The sequence below is a fragment of the Venustampulla echinocandica genome (assembly GCF_003357145.1).
Source record: "Venustampulla echinocandica strain BP 5553 chromosome Unknown scaffold_0, whole genome shotgun sequence".
Lineage (NCBI taxonomy): Eukaryota > Fungi > Ascomycota > Leotiomycetes > Helotiales > Pleuroascaceae > Venustampulla > Venustampulla echinocandica.
The window spans coordinates 3,373,609-3,393,289 of NW_022474205.1; the positions used below are offsets into that span (position 1 = coordinate 3,373,609).

Below are 19,681 nucleotides of genomic sequence, written 5' to 3' on the forward strand. Positions count from 1 at the left end.
AAACAGGCGGCCGAAAGAGCAACAACCCAGACAGCACAGTGTCCTCAGATCACTGGTTCAGCGGAACTCATCGTTCGACTGAGTCTCAGGGTGGAATAGATATGGAGTCTCCTAATCAACCAGATAATGCTCGATTAAAGCGCAAGCGCAGCCCCGTTGGAGAGGATGCTGCTGCTCAAAGACCCGGGCCTCTCGCCATTAATTACTTGGCCAAGACAAGATCCGAGAAGTTGAGGCTTATGGAGGGAGACGCGGAGACTTTTAGCGATGTATTGGATATCATTGAGGACTACGAAGGTGTGTGGCACTTTACTGTTTGTTATTCTTGCTTAATTTGTTATGCTTGCTGGATTTGTTATTCTTGCTGTATTTGTTATTCTTAATGCTCATGCTGTCTTGTTGTATTGGGATTTCTCGTTCTTCTTATCCTCATACTTGCTCGGTATATCACTAAGAGATATCTTTCTTCCTCCCTTCCCCACGTGCTGCACTATAATTTTGTATAATGCGACAGATTTTCTCTAATCACTATCGCCTAAACCCATCTTCTGGTTGCAAAATGTCTTGAAAATCCTAAAATATTATACACTGTCCTTGGAGATCTACGACCCGGATGTTCCTTCAAAGCTGAGAGCGATGTTTTCTACTCTGCCCTTCGTGTTCCGCTTTTTATCGTTCAAAGGGTTTCTTACACTTGTCCCGAGTTAACATTTCTAGGTGTTCTGCAACGTCATGAGAGTTTGGCAGCCAATCTTGGCGCGAAACTTACGGGTCCGCTAGTCCTCAAATCATTCGAAAAGCTATTCGACGGGCCTATTAAAGTCATCCAGACTTCCTTTGCTTTAGAACAATCGCCAGCGTCATGGCTCGATATTGTTACGTTTGCTCGCACCAATCCCACAGAGGTTAGCTTGAACCACTCCGCTCATGGTGCCAATACTTGCCGCTTCTGGATTAAAGGGGGTCAGGTCGAGATCTCGGAAGATGACTATAGACTCATCATGTCGGGCGGCCCAGAGCGAATGATCCCGACCCAGCCCATTCTGGAGGATGAAGCCGCTGAATTGGGCACCCTGAATATACTGGAGTCACGGCTCGCAATGCTTATCAAGAAAGCTGATGCCGTTGCTAGCAAAGCAAGACAACTTAACTATCATCTCAAAGGGCGGAAAACAGCAATCCTGGGCAGAAAATCGGATCAATTGGTTTCAATTCCTCAGCCAACTCCAATGCCTCAACCTGTGTCAATACCTGGCACGAGATCACCGAACCAAGTCAGTGGCGAGGCCGCAATCATGCAACATCGACTACTAGAGCAGTTCCTAGCTGGGGATCAATCTCAATCAACATCGCCCCATCACTCCCGTACTAAATCGGCTCGAGGTAGTACGGAATCTGTTGGGAGTCACTATGCTTTCAATGGAGCTCAAAATCCTGATTCTCGACGCCTATTTACATCTGATGATGGTACAGAAGGCCATTACCGAGTCCTCATGGCCGCCAAAATCGAGAAATTAGCTCGTGGGGACAGTATATTTCCGCCCTGTGATAGGTGTCGCCGCTTGGGATACGAATGCACGAAGCACCTCACGGCTTGCTCGGCATGTACTAAAAAGCATGCGAAGTGTTCTTGGAAGGATATCAAAGAAGGGGAATTAGATTATATACCACATATACCACCACCAAACTCCCAGCAGCAAGGGCCAGGAGAGAATGGATATAGAGATTCCTTCGTCGATGGGCAGATAGATATGGGCCCTAGGTCTATCCAGGGAGTGCCGAGCAGATTCGCGATGCCACAATCCAGCGGCGATACTCGAATAGGCCTACAGAATACGGATCATCTGGATGCGGACCCACGACGGGACAGCTTATCGGATAACCATGCCATTCTTACCCAAATTGCTTCTGCCGCTGCTACAGGAGACCAATGAGAAACCACTAGATGCCATGTCGCATAGATTAGGTGTTGAGATATCTTGTACGGTGTTCTCGAGGTAATCCGACGCTTGGGGCTGGCTCTGCCTTCCGTCAAATCGGCGTACTTGACGAGCTAGATGATTCTAGATAAATGTATGGATATTTTAACCCATTTCAAAACTCCTGTTTTGCGAGATGAAGGTGGGTAAATCCTGGTGCTTACGCGGCTCTATAAAGGTTGGACATGGTTGCAAGATTCCGGTATTTACGGAGGAATTGCGATTTCTTGGTGATTTGATCGCCAAATATCCAAAGTATCTTCATCTACAGGCTGTATATTACCTCCACACCTTCAGCCAATGGCACAACTATATGTGTTAGCCGAATATCAAATTGCTTATAGAGTTCGTGCAACGTTCCAAAATCACCACTAGCTCCATCAATTTTAATAGTGCGAAAAGTTACAGTGAGTTCGTTCGAGGTATTGAGCCTGCCCAGCTCTAATGATGCCTTATCCCAGCAATTTTCCATTTCATTCACCCCCGTCACAAGCTTTAGACGGTTACTTATAATACAATGCCTATTGCTCCTTCCTTCTTCAAGCACTTCCGCCCCTAAATCCCCATAATTTGTCGTCCATACATAGCCTTCTCGTTCTTAGTGGGCTCTTCTGTTCAAGGTCTACAACACTTTATAGTCTTTCACACTTCCAAAACAATACCTCGCCCGAGAGATATAAACACCTCGATTTTACCCTCAATAGCTTTCGGTAGATGGTGACGATGATCTTACTTCTTGCACCGATTATAGCCGCACTATTTATACTCCAACCGGTCAATGGCCTCGCCTTCCAAAGACTCAGTGACCTACCCACCACGTCCACGAGTACCCAATCGTACACCAAAATAATCAGTGTTCCTACTGTACCCGCTACCCCAATATATGCCAAAGCTGGGATCCCAGGATGTGCCGTTGAAGGTTCCCCAGGCTTTAATACGACCACCAAGCTCTACGGGCCCCAGAAAGTTCCCAATGTACTGCGGTGCCAATCACAGTGCTATTTCACACGCGGCTGCGTTATGTATTCTTGGTCTTGTTCTGCACGGAGGGGGCACCAGTGTATGCTTTACACGGCTGTTGGTCCACAAGATTACCAGGAAACCGCTTTCACATCACCTGTTATACCAGGAGATACGGGCATGTTTTTCTCAGACAAGTATCCTAGCGATGGAAGCTCCTTCTGTTACAGCAATACACCAATTCCCCTCGATCATTCCATCCGCAGCATCGCAAAACCTCCATCTCCACCTCACCCACGACCTCGGCCCCAGGATTAGCAACAAAAACCTCCCTTCCATCCTGCAACTACCAAGGGTTGCCTAGTCTCATCTTATCCTACATGCTTACATCGAAACATTCAACATCACCCCACCTCTGTCTGGCCTCATGTCAACTCTTGGATGGTTGTCTCCCCGACTGTTACCTAGAAGTCACTGCTTCGAACAAGGAATACCATAATTGCGGGATGTTTAGCGCCAATGTCGATGGTAAAGTTAATGGGACGGATTTGGTAATTGAGAGTCATGTTAGCGGAATGTTTTACAGTAATCGCTGGCCGGGGGGTGGGACTGAGTAGTGTTATGGTAATTAGGCGTAGATGTCGGCCATGAGTCCTGGTGTTCCTATAACTATTGCTACCAGGAGTTGGAAAGGTTAAGGCTGTTTGAAGGAAAGGGAGGATGGAAATGAGGAGCAAAAGGATGGATGTAGCCGGCGAGTCTAGAAACGGCAGTATTGATTTGTCCCACAAGGGGCGTTTGGAGGTTAGAGGTAGTGCTGGCTTCTGCAGCGAGCGAAAAGTTATTGAGCGAAATGTATAAATTGGCTTTTGAACTCGGACCTTGATAAATACAATACTTCTTACTTTCATAATCAAGAGACGAATACCCTACTCATATCTAATCTGCAATTCGTGTTTCTCTCATAAATTCCGTTCACATTGAGTTCTGTACTAAGGAGAGCAAGTTGTGGATATTAACACATCTAGCAAATAGAGCAAATAATACATGAAGCGAACAAAACGATATCCATCTTTTCTGAGCCTGCGCACCTACCTAGACCCAACGAGCCGCAGCTACAGCAAGTACAATACAATCCTCAATGTATCCTGGTCTCAAGCCTTCAGGCAATCTATAGTTGAGCAAAAATATCTAGCCCTAGCACCAGTCTCATGATTCGTACAATCAAGCACGTGTCGTCATCATCATCGTATAGGCGTGTAGGCGTAAAATCGTAAACTACCAGCAAACGGCTAATCTCATCTCAGTCAACAACACCGATCCTGATCTCACCACCCATCTCTAACTTGTCAACCCCCAACTGCTCAACCCAAACATGTCCCTTCGTTGCCAGAGTTAAGACATGGTAGAAAGCCTGCGCAGCCACAAGACAAGTATTTCTCTCCGTATTGAAGAGTTCCAAAAACGTGACGAAGACATGGTTATCCCGGCCGGCGCCAAAGTCGAGTTCATCCGCATTCTGCTCCTCAATGCTGTTCTTGACATACTCAAAGAAATTATCGCTCTCTCGATCAAGAGCTTGGCGGACCCATTGAGATGTCCCAGCAGTCTGCGTATCGACATTAGCAGCTGGGCCGAATAGCTCGAAGTCAGCATTGCCACCAATGGTGTTGGAGAAATGAGGTGCTTCACATGCTGCGCTCATCGACTCGAGGTCTTCGCGTCCGTACGGGATATTATCATCGTCGTGGAGGAGTGCGAAACTCTCAAGTTCACCAGGTAGAGCGGAGCCGCGACCGAAAAGAGGAGAAGCGGAGGCGATTCTGCGTCGAGCAAGTGCACTATTAGACCCGGGAAGTTGAGAAGAAGGTCCATGAAGGGAGGAGAGGTTACGTTGGCGAGAGTGGAGAGAGGCAGAGACGTTCCAGGGCATCATTGCGAACGAGGGGTAATCGGCTAGTGCTGAGGGAGCGTCTCGACCAATTTCAATATTGCTGCGATCATCTGCATTGATGCCTTCTTCAAAGTCGAGAATAAATGCATCTTCTCCTTGGAAAGCAAGTCCTTGCTCATTTTCATTATGGCGAAGCCGTTTATGAGATTGCCTTTGTTCCTCGTCTTCTGATTCCTTACGGCCACGCTTGGAGCGCTTGGAACTTTTAGAGGGAGGGACTACACATTTGAGTCTTGCCAGGAGAGCTTCGCCGGAGAACATGTCCAATGGACTAGAAATCTTCAGGTACCCGAGACCATGGCCAACACCGTTGATACCAGAACCGTAAACAAAGTGAACCCCATTCTTCTTTGCCTGTAAATTGGCTCTGGCCGTTGTTTTCTGCAACGTGACTAGAGCCATATTTTCAATATAGTTATCTCGCCACCGTATAAGGTCGTTATTGATCAGTGCAGTTGCATGGTCCGTAACTGCTTTGCTAGATTTAACTCTCTTGCGCTTTTGGGGGGCTTCGGCAGAGATAGAAGATGGCTCTTGAGAAGAAGGTATCTCAGAAGAATAGACGTGGTCGAGGTGGCCGGGATGCGAATGCTTGTCGCCACCTTGGAGCGCACCAGACATGAAGGCGCCGTTTGCAGCTGGGAATGCCTCGGCGTCGGGAAGAATATGAAGATTGTCCTCGCCATAGTTCATCATGTCGAAATCTCCGTCTGCATCAGGAATTGGACGGACCCGAGCAGCCATAGCTTCCTCATGGTCTCTCCGAACGCGTCCACTGGCTGCGGAATCGCTGCCGATACGGCTCTGTGGATGAACGCTCCCTGTACGGCGAGCTTCGCGTTCAGCAGGTGGTATATCGCGCATATTGCCTTCTGCATCAAATTCGAATATCATGTCATCTTGGTACATCATGACCTCGTCATCGAAAATGCTATGGTCTTGGCCAATAATGGGCTTGTTGACAGAAGGGTTGCCGAAGGGATCATCAAGAGGCAACTGGTAATGCCCCACACCTATGTTACTGCTTGAGGATGGCAAATTGAGGTTGGGAAGAAATTGAGAGGTTTCAGATGCGCCACGCTGACGGATGGACATCATGGACTGAGAAGAGCGCTGGGAATTGTACTCATCGTCGAGCGAGAGGAAATCAAGGTCGAGCTCTGGAAGGGCCATGTCTGGCAAAAACGCAGGGTCATCCACAAGGATGAGCTGCTCAGGACTATGACGCGTCAGGATGACCTCCACCGTGGACGCTGGTCTACTCACGCCGCCTTTCCGGCTTTTGGATCAAGTTCAGCATCTCGAGTTGCCTTGTACAACGCTCTAATACTGGCCTGGGCAGCTTGTACGTCTAAGAGAACGTAACCGCATTGCTGTGAATAGACTCTGGTAACACCATAGCTTTTCGGTTCAGTATTGCCAATTGATGGGAGAATCATCGTGCTTACAGAAGGTTGCTTTGCAATCTCAACGCCATTGGAGCTTCAGGTTGGATTATAGTCTCGCATGCTTTGGGAACATCGACATCACAGATGGCTTTTCGGGTCAGCTTCTTGGTGTTCGATTTGGCTCCTAATGTGGCGACCAGCCTGGCACCGTGTCAGCCATAAGAATTGTCGACACCCATCTCCCCAAAAGGACAGAGAAAATATGAAGCACTTGAAATTATGTGACGCGTCTGAATATTTAAGACGTACCAGATGGTCGCGACGCCATGCTTGCGGCTTGTCAGAACTAGAGATAATGAGCGAGAATTCCATAAAATATCGATACAAGCATCATAATTTACTTTCATGGCTGTAGAACATTTTGAGCTCTCTTTTCTTTTTAAATATATATCGTTCGTATCACTGGAGCTTGATTCGGGGTTCCAATTGGAAGTTAGTTGTCTTGGAACTAAGGAGATCTAGGCCCCGGTTATATGTATGACACAGTCAAATATTCTAATACGTATGTACTAACTCGATAGAATATAGGTCGGGTGTTGGAAGATAACGCGTTGTATGTAGAGAGGTAGAGAGTTAACTCCTAAGCGGTGTCGGGCCGTCCATAAGGGGGGACCAGGCGATGCAGGGTCACATGATCGATATTTCCCTCCTCACCACGTACGCGTATCTGGCCACCTAGTTAGCGTTCATTTATAAACTTCATTCATAAGGATAAGAATGCGAAAGCTTGTAATACCTCATATCGAATCAGAGACTCGGAGGCTCGAGTAAAGGGGACCTCAACAGCTTTGAAACAGGAGGGTTAACTGGGGAAAGACACTTCGGTCATTTTGCACCATCTTTCTCCTCTATACAGGAGGGGAATTTAGACCGATATCTGCAAAAGCCGCTTGCTTCGAGCCTGATTAACCAATCTGTTCGTCCTTTGCAAAGCATCTCCATTTATGATATGAAAATGGCCTAACATTGAAAACCGATTCCGAGGGTTGCAACTTGCAAAACTCTAGTAGAGATAATCCACGGCACATTAAGAGAATCAAGTGAGTGAGAACAAACGTTTATTCTAATGAAAATTCTGCTGTGTTTACAGAAATCGTGACAGCGCCAGCTTCAGTATGTACGAGCTGTTCCCATAATCCCTTCTAAACCACCCCGGTACTCCTGCCAATTGGAAGATGTCCTCTATGGGTTGACATCCTGGCAACCATGCAATTTAATGCAATGCGGTTACCGAAACTAAAACTCCCAGTTATCTAGGGAGTATGCGAAAATAGATGACATATCAAACGCCAAGGCTGTGCAAAAACAAATGTCCCCTGGGCTTCCTCTTCGCTAATTTTATCTACTGTATCCCACCTTCCTTCGTAACTTCATAAAAGGGTGGTATTCCCCTCCCTATTTGGCTCGAGGTAATCGTTGATCCGCGGTCTGTTTTAGTTGCTCTTCTGTCGGCGTGGTGGGCCGCAAATTGCTATGCGAAGGGGACGACCGGACTAGAGGCGCTATAGATATCGAGTTATTTGTAGTGTTGTGTCCACTTGTGTGCCTTGATCCTACGCCGAGCGGCGAATCTGCCCTATTAAGCTCGTCTTGTTGCCAGCTTTGGAATTCCTTTGAACTCCAACTGGCCCTGTGGACACGAGCTCCATAAGGTACATTTCCAAACCCTGAGTGGACGCTGCGCATACTGTTCGCCACACTGTTGGCTCTAACGCGGGGGGGAAGCGAGAACTGAGAGTCTCTTGGATCATGCGGGCGTTCCATGCCTGGAACTAAGTCGTCGTCTTCGTCCTCAATCTTAGGAGCCCGGCGGACAGAATTGACATTGAAGTACGGCCCCTTCGGCTGTTCTGGTTCTTCGGGGGCTGGAGGCGCCGGCGGCGGTGGGAGGTCAGTAGCTTTCTGAGCTATATGTCCAAAGTACTTCAAGCGAATATTCTCTAGCCTGTGCGGTTTAAATTCTTCTCGGTTGCGGGTGAGCGACATGTAACTGGAAATAGCACCAAGGGCAATCAGGATAAGGACGCCGATCACGAGGAAACCTTGAATGACAATAATTATGATGCCGAAGACTGTAGCCAGAATTCGAGCGACGTTAAGGGTCGGGAGGAAGGCAATTGAAAATCCGGCAGTAGCCACCTTGCTGATGCCGAGCATGTACACCGCTAGAGCTGTGTTTCGAGCACCTTCAAAGGGATTAATCTTGATTATTGCACCAAATGCAATGATTTCCCACACAAATATTCCGAAGACTTGAGCACTTGGCGAAGCACGGGCACCGCCAATGAAGCAAGCGCGGACAAACTGATAAACGACCCAGAATGCAAAGAACCACCATCTGGTGCGACGGTATCGAGCCGACAGCCATCCGAAGTGCTTGGTGTAATCGATATTATCATGAATGCCTTGGTTTTCGGGATCGTTACCGACAAAGTCTAATTTGAAGAACGAAATAGATGCTCCGGACTTTGGCTTGTCGGATTCCTCCATTTTGCTTTCTCGGACAGTTGTGTACCATGGAATGAAACCCAAAATCTTCTTTTGTTGGAAGTGAATCCGGTCTGGCGAGGATTCGTAGCTGCCAAACTTGACTCTATAGAAGCACGCGTAGAAAGCAACGCCGAGAATACCGGCGAAGAATGCCACGAAGACGACTACGGCGATCGCGATGGGGCCGGCTTTCCCTCCATAGGAGAACTGGTAAAGTGACAAGGTTGTCATCATGAAGAAAGCGATGAACATGGTCCGGAGAACAATAAGGCCAATGAAATTAAGCCAATGGCTCCGGAACAACGCCAGTCGATCATTCTTGATCCATTTTATGGCACTGAAAGCCTCAAGTGTCCACTTTAAGGCTGCCGTGGCCCCAACAAGGATGACAATAAGGATCAACAACCATATGAGACCTGTCATAAAAGCATTCGCAGCTGGAATGCCCATCATAGCGAGTTCCCCGGCAAATCCAGACCAATTTCCTGGAACTGGAAGCCCCGGAGAAACAGGGAGACCAGCCCAAGCATACATACGAGCATCGTGAGTCTCGTTGCTGGCAGCCCTCTTGTAGAGCTTGCTTGCTATCTCCTCACTTCTTCTATCAAGTAGCAACCCTGGAAGATAATCTAATGAACGGCCATAAATCTGTTGCTGAAGGCCGCCGTTGGTATTCAGAGGCGTCGATCCAGCTCCACCCACTTGACTTCCATTCCCAGTAACTCCTGTGAAGGAATTGAGCGTATTAGTAATAGAATCGGTATAAATTTGGCCGGCGGACCAGGCAAAATTGCTCCAGAATGCGGTAAGGGCGCTGGGCCAATTGAGCGACAATGCACCAGAGAAGAATATGGATTGGAACACTTCGAAGATGACAAGGACGGAAAGCGAGTGGGAATAATGAGTCCGGATTTCAGGCACGCTGACGCCATAGATAGCGGTTGCAAATGAGGCCACGACGGCCACGACGGTGAAAATCCCCAGGACCGATCCAACAGCGGTTGGATGGGAGAAGCTAGCACCATTCCTCATCACGGCCTTGAAACAGGCGATCTGTGTTTCTGTAGCATTGGAAAACACCCGGAGTACTGCTGACCCCTCGAAATCGGGAATTGCCAATGCGATGCTAGGAATATTGGAAACATCGGATCCGGATACTGGGATACTTGCGCGGCCGACGATAGGAACACTGCTGTTCAATGGGCAGAGACTGTTTATGTCAGAACGAGTCGTGGGAAGGGCATATACCAACGAGCATTGTATCTCACCTGGCAAAGTTTGCATTACACGGGTTCCACAACAGGTTGAATCGATCTTCTCCATCTGCAGTGCATTGTCAGCGCTTCCTTGACTATGCTCCCCGACGGTTTTGCTTACAGGCTTCAACAGAAATATGCACTATGGTGAGGGTTAGCCAAGAAACAAACGGAATGGTCTAGTCGCGAGGATCACATACACATTAACGACTCATTCCTCAAATTAGTGGTTCCAGCCAGATTGAACAGAACGGTCATATTATCAGCATAATAAGCAGCATCGAAAGATGTGAGATTGATCAAGCTCTGCCCTCCCATGCAATCACCAAAGTCGCCAGTATATAAAGCTGGGTAGCGATCCACCAGAAGTGTGTGCTGCTCGCCCTTCGTGTTGAGCCCTTGTATGGTCTCTAGTTCGGCGGCTCGCGCTGAGGGTATTATTGTATTGATGATTGCAAGAGAGGAAATAAACGCCGCCGTCCATGGTGTCGAGAAAGGAAATCGCGCCATGTTGAAAATGGGAGAGGGAGAAGGAGCAATTCGATCAATTGTCGTGTCGAACCGGAGGCAGCGGAAGACGTAAGAGTTGAAGGGACGGGCGACGCCCCGATGGGGGTTGAAGAGATAAGAAAGCTCTCAGTCGGTGGTCGAAGGTTTGGAAATCTCTGGGAGATGATAATGGAGAGGATTGCGTGGAGCGAGTTTAAGTTTGTATTAGGTTCGAGTGGGTGTTTAAACGGGGAGAAATTAGTGGGCGGTATGTACTTCGTAGCAACGGCGACAATAAGAAGCAAAGAGTGGTGACGTGCCCCTCGTGCTTGGCTCGTTGCTGGTTGCTGGCTTTGTCTTGTCTTCCTCGCCCAGCCTCCCTCAAGAAGTTTGGCCAGCCAGCCAGCCCGCACAGGATATGTATGTATCTTGGCGGCGCAGAACCGAAACAAGAGCTGCTGTTGCAGGTTTGGCGGACAGAATCAAGGATGAGGATGACAATTGGGCGGGTGAGATTTTGGGTTTGCGCCGCCCGGGCCCGGGACTGGGTCTTGGGCCTGGATTTGGGTGTTTGGGGGGTTTGGGGCTTTGGGCTTTGGCTGTGCTGATGTTGTCTGGGCGCAGGGTTAAATTCGGCGTGTTGCCCAGTGACCAGTGACCAGTGTCCAGTATGTACAGCGTAAATACTTCGTAGGCCTGCAGTCCTTCTTTTGCCGCGCGGAAAGACGGGGAGCACGGAGGGTATTCTCAATCAGCCTCTCAGTCGGAGACTTGTCAAGTTGTCAACATGGCCGTAATCGACGAGGAAAGGCGAGGAGATGAGCGGAGTGTCAGGAACCGAATGAGAACACGAGGCCGGAGTAGTAATATTGTAACTTGAGCAAATTAGGGGCATTGATGGCGGCAGAACGAGGATGGTGAATGGCGGATGGAGAATGGCGGATGACGAATACGAGTGTCGTAATATTATCATCAGGGAATCCAAGACGGAGAAACAGACAAGCGATACTCGTACTGTAGGTGATAGGCCGGGGTGAAGGATAAGGAAGATTGAAAAAGATACGAGAGAGTTTATTTCAAAAGTACCTGGCTACGTATGTACGAACTAGTCCGTATGGATTCGCCCGTATTCAGGCTTGGAAGTTAGAAGTCTAGAGAGGGACAGCACTAGTGTCTTGTAGCACTCAATAGTATGTAATTGCATACGATAGTGCACAGTAGTCGCCGTAGTCCAATGTTGTACAGTAATAATACTCCGGAAGTAACTGTACAGCACTACTGCGACTATGGGTGCTACTTATTTCTTCGTACTAACCAACCAAGCTGAGGTACTTATGCCCACTACCCACTACCCACCAGCACTACTTGTTGCTTTACAGACCTCCTCGATACAGCACAGTAGTACAACTATCACTGTCTCACTCTCTCTCTGTGTGTCCCGTAGTACCCGAGTACGAGTGCCGGATATGGGATGTGGAATGTGGGATATGGGCTACAGCGTCCGAAGTCAATTATCATCCAGATACCTTGTACAGCTGTACAACTGCACAGCTGTGAGCGGTGACATCGCAGATCATCCCATCCCTGGGTGACAGCTGCCAAGTGCCAACAAACCCGACGTCAACCTCGAACCTAGAACCCAGACTCTAAAGTCAACAGCGCCGAAGATGCCGTGGGACGTGGAGGGATGATGCCACGTCCTCCGCGGCACTAGCAACTCCTACAGCGTAGTCTGCTTCCCTACTTTGTGACTAACACTGGTGCAGGACTGTCACTACGAATTACTGCGGGAGTACCTTCGTATAGTAGTGGTGGAGCACATCCACTTCAACCAGCACTATCTATTGTGCTACTACTATAGGCGGTCCCTGTGGCGTGCTCCCGTGGATGCTGGACCTCCTCCGTATATCCATCAAACATTCTTATTCTGACCATCACCCTGAACCCCTTATAAGGCTCTGGTCTGGTCTCGTGCCTTCTGATATCACTCTCCTCGGGTTGACTTTTTATCCACTTATCCACTCCGAAGCTTCAATTCCTTTTATTGACTTGAGCTATATCCGTTACTGCGAGCAATACAAATCTAGAATAATCTAAAATCCGGCCTGCAGCCTGAGCCTACTGGGAGACAAACACCACACCACGTATGCGGAACTCATACTTCTTCTTTGCTGGCTCCATTACAGGACAACTTATATACCTATCCCGTCGACAAAGCAACAGCCGGAACAAATACCTAAAGATCCAGATTGTTTGCTCGGCTGTTGCCCTTCGATCGCTCACATGATTAGATTATTAACGATCTCAATTACGGGGGCTCGTTCCATTTACAGTACCTACCTACATACGCAAATACTCTTCAAGAAACCAGCAGATGCCCCCCCTTTCCAAGGCAACAGGCTAGTCGATCGATGTTCTGATAAGCAAAGTGCCAAGCATAGTAAACAAATCAACTGTCTATCTAAAACCCTACGCATTACACATCTCGTTTAGAAGAGGTAGAAGGCATAGTAGTGTATATAATGTATATAGTTATAATGCGCTGTCATGTATCATGTCTAAAATAACCTCCACCAGAGCACCACACTACTTCATCTCCATTCTCTTTAACTCATACCAAATTATCATTTACCTCGTCAGCCCTCTCGTCTCCTAGAATACACATTAAATTAGTATTCGACTGTCTTCAATCTCCGCGCCAGCTCCTCCGGTAAATCCTCAGCTTTCACAATCCCCAACGCGACGATATCTCCCCAGAAGAATAGCGCACGATCCTGTGCGTAAGCAAGGTAATCGAAATGATCCTCCTCCCCATCTCCCTCAGAATCTTCACATTTCTCTGGCTCTTCAACATGTTTTCCATTCAATGGATCCTCCGCAGCAAGATCCGCAGCTTTCCCATCTCCTTCCTCATTTTTGCCAGATGACGTCCCCTTGGTAGGTAAGGGTGACTGCTCACGAGACGAGGGCTCTGAATTCGCATCCGCATCCCCATCAAGACCGGGAACTTTGGCTTGCACAATCCCCCATGCAACCCACATGGCGCTATTGGCCACCCGCCATATATGCGTCTCCTCCAGCAACCTAGCCACTTTAAGCTCTATGTCCGCCTCCCTCCTCTTCTCCTCCTCAGCATAAAACATGCTCTCCTCTAGCTTGAGATTCAGGCTCGAGGAGCTGCTGAATCCGCCAGGTGGCCGAACTTCGTCGCCTTTGAGACCCAAGTTGCTAGAACTTCCTCCTGGCGGTGAGCGTGAATCGAGTAGGAATTCATTAACACCGCCTCGCATTGCGGCGGTTGTTTTATCTATGGGGAGGAGCTTGGGGGTCTCCGAGGCGCGGGGGTTGAATTGTGGACGGTGGTTTACATAGGAGCGGATGAAGCGGCGCTGTTGCTCGAGAGTTGGGTAGCGGTCTGTATTGCAGGCCCAAGGGCGATCAGGGTCGTGGTAGTTGTAGCACCATTCTGTGAAGTGATTTGCGAATTCGAGGCCGGGAGTATTGGCCGATGCGTACTCGAAGTCGATGATGGTGAGTTGCTTGTGGTGGTTTTGGGGAAGTAGGAGGGGTGACGGAGGCGGGAGAGTACCGTCTGAAGTCGGTTCTGAAGGAGACGGTGGGATAAGGCGCAGGATATTGCCGTATTGTGTCTGAAAGGCGGTTAGTAGTGGAATGAGACGAATCTCGAAAGGGTCGCTTACATCATTATGAGAAAACACCAAGTGATACCGCACATCTCCTTTCGCCTTGTAATACTCATCCAACCATTTCCTATACTTGTCCAATGCATCCTTGAAGGCTTTCCACTCAACTCCACAAACCAGTCCTCTCTCCCGCCAACTTTCCCCTTTTCCTCTCTTCTCATCCAAGATCTCTCTATCAAGATAGGTTGTCACCACCTCGCACCGGTCAACCCACTTATCCCAGTTCTTCCATATCGCGGGCCCTTCCTCTCTTTCTCTCTCAAGAAGTTCGATCCCGTCATGCAACTCCCTCATTCTCTTTGCAATTTGCTTACTGGTATCCTCAATCCTCAAATCACTTGCCTCAAGAGTTTTTGCATTGAAGTACTCTTCAAACCGCCCGTTTGTAAAAGTCCCCAATAACCTGGGCCCAATCTTCTTCCTCGCCAACCGGCGCAGGATCTGCAGCTCATTCTGGCGATCAATGAGATGCTCGACCTGGGGTCCATAGATCCTTAGCAAGAGTTTGGGAGGAGGCTTTGGGGAGTGCGGCTTGGGATTCGAAGTTGAAGATGTTTGGGCAACAGGAAGGACTTTCGGGGGCGAGACCACATAGACTGCATTCGTAAGAGCACCACTCAACCTCTCAACCTCGATCTCTGGTCCTCGATCCAAAGGGACTTTCCTCCACCCTTTTAGACGTAGCGTGTGTGCCAATCGCACAATCTCGTGCTTGAATTGCCCCCAGTATTTCCTCTCCTTTTCTGCTTTCTTCGAAGTGCTCAATGTGGTTGTCGTATCTGAAGAGTCCACGCTTGCTCCGCCTCCTGAATACGACATGGTCTTGGAATTATCCAGTACCTCATCACAAGAGGGCACCACCACGTCTCCATCCTGGTACTCCGTGTCACTACTTGCAAAACCTGTTAACCTCCGTGCGGAAGATTTCGACGATCTGCGGCTCCGCAGAACATAGCTTGATCTTCGAGATCCTGTAGAAGGAGGTACACCAGGACCGTCCTCCTGTCCGAACAAGCTCATACTGTCCTCCAGGATCTGCTGTAGTTTATCCAGCGAGATGGCACTAGAGTCTGAACTCTGAGAAGCCGCACGGGGTCTTGACGCTTGCTGGTCCATTACCGCAGCCATTGCCTCCCCGCCCGTCTTCTTAGCCTTCCTCGCAGCTCGTTTCGTCTTCTCAATTTGGAGCCACTGAGCAACCTGCGAGAGCAGCCTATCATGTTGATGATGGCGATGGCGATGGACAGCTGCCCCATCTGCAGCCACAGGGCCGTTCTGCCTCGAACTGCTAGATGTATCTGTCTCATCCACATTGCTCTGACTAATGATAGAGTGTCTGGACGAGGAATATCCGCCGCTCAACTGCGGCCGGCCGCTCAATCGTTTGCCCCCCACGCCAGCATTGAATTGTTTGATCTTCAGGGACTCTTCGGACGGCGTAGAGAGTGGAGGGATAGGCTCGGGTTCCTCCATGATGGACACAACTACAGTATAACGTATAGGATTAGCCAAGATCTTCCTCAGCTACAGCTGTAGCAACGCACGACCAGAAGCTCGTACCTTTTGGGTCGCTCTTAGGGCTACCTGGATCGTCTCCCGGTTTAAGAGCAGGTCTCAGGGGAAGCGCTGACCCCGCAGACTCTTTATCTAACGAAGTAGGAGGAGTCATGGTGACAGCTGAACGAGTCGTGATAGCAAACCTCTTATCAACTTTTTGCCCCAATTTTATCGCGGAAAAGTGGCCTAGAGCTCAATCGCCAGCGAATCCTCGCAAAAAAAAAGGAGGTGGCAAGCTTGAGGTCGGCACCTCTCCGTATGTCGGATCCCCCGCTGCTAGCAATATGCTGCTGCCCACGGTATAGGATCCGTTTGCGGTTTGTTAAAATATAAATAAAGCGGCGGTCTGCTACGCGCTAGCTGTGATATCTGCTTCTCCCCAGGTTGTCGGAATCTGCCGACTAAAAAGAATGGGAATATTTGTATTTCCAGCTCCAAAAGTTGCCAATGCGGGGTGCAATAAATTCCATGTTTTTCGTCGCCTGTTGTGATTCGAGGCGAAGACCCTGCAAGCGCAAGCGGAATGACATCCGTGCGGTTCCGCTTATCGCACTGCAACCTTGGGAAGTATTTGACTCCGACATGTGATACGTTTATATTTATGTCTCGAAAGGCATCAATCAACCACAATATTTACTTAGGAGCACCAGATAGCTACCTACCTTAGGTAGGTATATCGTCAATCACTGTCAAATTTTGAAGGGGCTATTCAACACCTCCGTAGAGTGTTTATCAACTGCTTTCGATGTAATGTTTGATTGCTTGCATTCATTTGTTTATCTCATCGTAAGATACGCTATGGATAAAGCTGGTATGTGTAGGTAAGTTTCGCTTGCTTGAGGAAATAGAACGCCAGGTCCTTGCGATAAACCCGTCTGATATATGCCGCCCTCTTAATGCCGATTATCGTACCAAGTATGATCCCGTTGAAATGCTCTTGCGACAACAGGTCTTCTAGTACGGGCCTTCTTCCTTCACGGCACATAGGAGAAGTACAAAGGAAATCCGCCCTATCGTACCAACCAAACCAATGCCACAAACCTCCAGTCCGCTAATGCATGGTAAACAAAACACGCCTAGGAAAATGGCCAATCCCTCGCCTGTTCATATCCCTATTTTATGGCGTTCTATACGCTAAGCGCAAGCAGTAAGTATGGAGAGAGGTCCCCCCCCCCCCCAAAAAAAGGAATGCCCTCACGGAAGGCACCTAGATCATTCCACTCATATCGCTCATCTCAATCATCACGGCTAACCTGCACAATCGAACGAAGGGTATCGTATCAAGGCTAAGCAGCCGGGCTGCCTATTGGACTGACGGCATCCAGTGGTGCAGCATGAAGCGCGGGCTTCGCACTCACACCCAGTAGGCCCTTCTGCTTCCTTTCAAGGGCATTTTTAACCCAGGTGGAAACTTCCTCATCATCCGTCCCGCTCTTTCCTAGCAGAACTGGGCCCGAAGCATTACCGCCAGCCTCAGCCTCTTCTTCGTCAGCCTCGGTAATTGTCGCAGGCTTCGAAAGTTCAGCAAGCCATCCATGTTGAAGTAGCATGCTGTAAGTAGGACGCAATTTCGGAATCTTATTCAGACACCCACGAACAAAATCGCGGGCAAGTTCTGAGAAGCCTTCTTCTGGTAAGTCGGGTGGGTCACCATCTACGATTGCCTATTCTCTCATTAGAATTAATGCGTATCGAAGGGCAGAAGAAAACTTACGCTGAGCTGGGAAAATACGTTGTTGTAGGTCTCGGGAGGGTAAGGATACCGTCCAAGTGCACATTCGATGATGGTCAGTCCCAAGGACCAGATATCGGATTGAACACTGTAAGTCCCACCATCCGCATTCGCCTGGGACATCCCACCGCCCGATATTCGCTCCGGAGCCATGTAAGACTGGCAACCAATATTGGTCTTTGCAATGCTTGCAACTAGGTTCCCGGAAACGCCAAAATCGCAGATCTTCACTTGACCGCGCGTATTTACCAGGATATTGGTTGGTTTGACATCTCTATGAATGATGTTATGATCATCTTTTAATGTCCTGAGCCCTTGCGTCGTAGCATAGGTGATCTTTCGTAGCACATTCTCGGGAATTCCATCACCATAGAGCTTATCGATCGAACCACCATCCATGAACTCGATGCAGATGTAGACGGCCCCCTCTTGAAAGAATGCACCGTAGAAATCAATTATGCAAGGACTCAGGCACTTGTGCAAGATGTCCAATTCCATAATAATCGCCCTGAACTTGGCCTCGTCCAACTCGAGCCGGAGTTCCTTCATTGCCATGATCACACCGGTCGTATTGCCTTGGGGTGACCCTTCAGCGCCATTTTGCTGCTCTGGCGATGCTATAGAAGAGCTGGAGGATGGCAGCTTATTGCCTGCAAGCCCCAGACCTGGTCGCCGTATCCGTGGCCGCGCATGCCTGACCTTATAGACGGTGCCATAGTTCCCTTTCCCCAACTCCTCCAGGGTATCTACCTCATCGAGAGAGATGTTGAAAGTATGCCCACCAGCGAACTTGATCCCTTGCCCATCAATCTGTGCTTTCCCTGCGAACTTCAAGACACCATTCTTCGTGTCGACATACTCGGAGTATTTATTGAACAGTGAGTTATCCTCCTTCGGTTTGGCATTGCCGTTGGCGTCGGGTGCGCTATCTCCAGACAGACCACCAGGCAAGCCTCCCGGTAACTTCATGCCTCGACGCGCACTCAATCCCGTGGGTTTTGCAGGCATCTTTGGGGTGACCGGAGCAGAGGCGAAGTTCTGAGGAGATGGCCGAATGGGCAACTGTAACCCGGCCGGGAGACCTCCAGTTGCTTGGCCACCAAATGCAGGCGCACTGGAAGGGGAACCTGCTGAAATGGAGTTTCCCATCGGCGGGCGACCCGGCGGCGTGCCTTGTCTTGACAGATGGAACGCCCTCATCTTCGCCTCCATGCTTTGCGGCAAACCACTACCCACACCACCTTGTCCTGGTGACACTGCTGGAGCCATATTTGGTCTACGCGCATTCTGCAGCATCCCCAGAGGAGTTGACTGGACACTCATGGGTGTTGCGCACTGGGGGTCGGAGGCAGATCGAAGCGCAGGAAGCGAAGGGACTCGGGGGCTACTTGCGTTGACTAGGCCTGGGCTGAGGGCTGGAGAGGAGTCTTCGGATTCGGCGGAGAGCTCAGATCCAGAACTTGAGGGAATCGCATCAGCGAGGTTTGGGTCCTCAGGAGCGCGCGCTGCGCGATCTGGCGGGGAAGCCATTGCTGCTGGTATAATCTATCTTCGGGGCATGAGTCTCGGGGGAAAGGTGGAAGCCGTTGGGGGGGGAGAGGGTCACGGCCGGGCAGTATCTCTGCACCGTGTGATGTGAGCATATGGGTTGTTGAACGAATATATCTTCGCGCCGAGGAGTCTGGAGGGGGTGGGACGTACGTGAGTTCCCTTGGGTTGTATTGGTATCGAGGCCGCAGCTTCCGGCGCACCTTTGCAGATGGTTTGGTAGACCAGACGAGGCCCGCGGGGGGTTTGAGGGCACCTTGTGGGAAGATGTCGATTTCTTTAATTGGGGCTACGGAGGAGACCGAGGGGCGTTGCGAAGCAAAGCGAAGAAATTGTGGACTGGTCGTTTCGCTCGTTGCTGACGATGCGGTGCTAACAAGGCGACGGTCCGGCTCGGTACCTGAGGCGGTGCAACGAGAGCCAGTACTGAGCGATTTCATGCCCAGTTCAAGCCTAACAATAATAATAGCGCCCGAGCAGAGGAGAATTGAGTTCCTTGCAGTGGCGAGAGCAGCGGGTAGGGAATACGGCAGGAGTTGGCCTTTTGGCAGAAGCTCCCTAAGA

The 19,681-nt window shown here is 49.4% G+C and overlaps 5 protein-coding genes across 5 annotated transcripts; 1 reads left to right on the top strand and 4 right to left on the bottom strand.

Moving 5' to 3' along the window:
• Window positions 1–101: 101 nt before the first annotated feature.
• BP5553_01050 (uncharacterized protein) lies at window positions 102–1,934 on the top strand (the record flags this gene model as incomplete). Its single annotated transcript, XM_032009673.1, has 2 exons — window positions 102–297; window positions 718–1,934. The coding sequence occupies 2 exons, from the start codon at window positions 102–104 to the stop codon at window positions 1,932–1,934; spliced, it is 1,413 nt and encodes a 470-aa protein (XP_031873727.1).
• Window positions 1,935–4,242: 2,308 nt separating this feature from the next.
• On the bottom strand, window positions 4,243–6,701 carry BP5553_01051 (uncharacterized protein; the record flags this gene model as incomplete). Its single annotated transcript, XM_032009674.1, has 5 exons — window positions 4,243–6,112; window positions 6,160–6,294; window positions 6,342–6,482; window positions 6,591–6,627; window positions 6,683–6,701. 5 exons carry the CDS (start codon window positions 6,699–6,701, stop codon window positions 4,243–4,245), a joined length of 2,202 nt encoding a protein of 733 aa, XP_031873728.1.
• A 1,035-nt stretch (window positions 6,702–7,736) lies between these two features.
• Window positions 7,737–10,597, bottom strand: BP5553_01052 (uncharacterized protein; the record flags this gene model as incomplete). Its single annotated transcript, XM_032009675.1, has 4 exons — window positions 7,737–10,041; window positions 10,100–10,154; window positions 10,209–10,229; window positions 10,288–10,597. 4 exons carry the CDS (start codon window positions 10,595–10,597, stop codon window positions 7,737–7,739), a joined length of 2,691 nt encoding a protein of 896 aa, XP_031873729.1.
• Window positions 10,598–13,245: 2,648 nt separating this feature from the next.
• On the bottom strand, window positions 13,246–15,949 carry BP5553_01053 (uncharacterized protein; the record flags this gene model as incomplete). The annotated part of the gene is made up of 3 exons (XM_032009676.1): window positions 13,246–14,226; window positions 14,278–15,764; window positions 15,841–15,949. The coding sequence occupies 3 exons, from the start codon at window positions 15,947–15,949 to the stop codon at window positions 13,246–13,248; spliced, it is 2,577 nt and encodes an 858-aa protein (XP_031873730.1).
• Window positions 15,950–17,123: 1,174 nt separating this feature from the next.
• Window positions 17,124–19,099, bottom strand: BP5553_01054 (BOS5, mitogen-activated protein kinase; the record flags this gene model as incomplete). The annotated part of the gene is made up of 2 exons (XM_032009677.1): window positions 17,124–17,501; window positions 17,552–19,099. 2 exons carry the CDS (start codon window positions 19,097–19,099, stop codon window positions 17,124–17,126), a joined length of 1,926 nt encoding a protein of 641 aa, XP_031873731.1.
• Window positions 19,100–19,681: the final 582 nt, after the last annotated feature.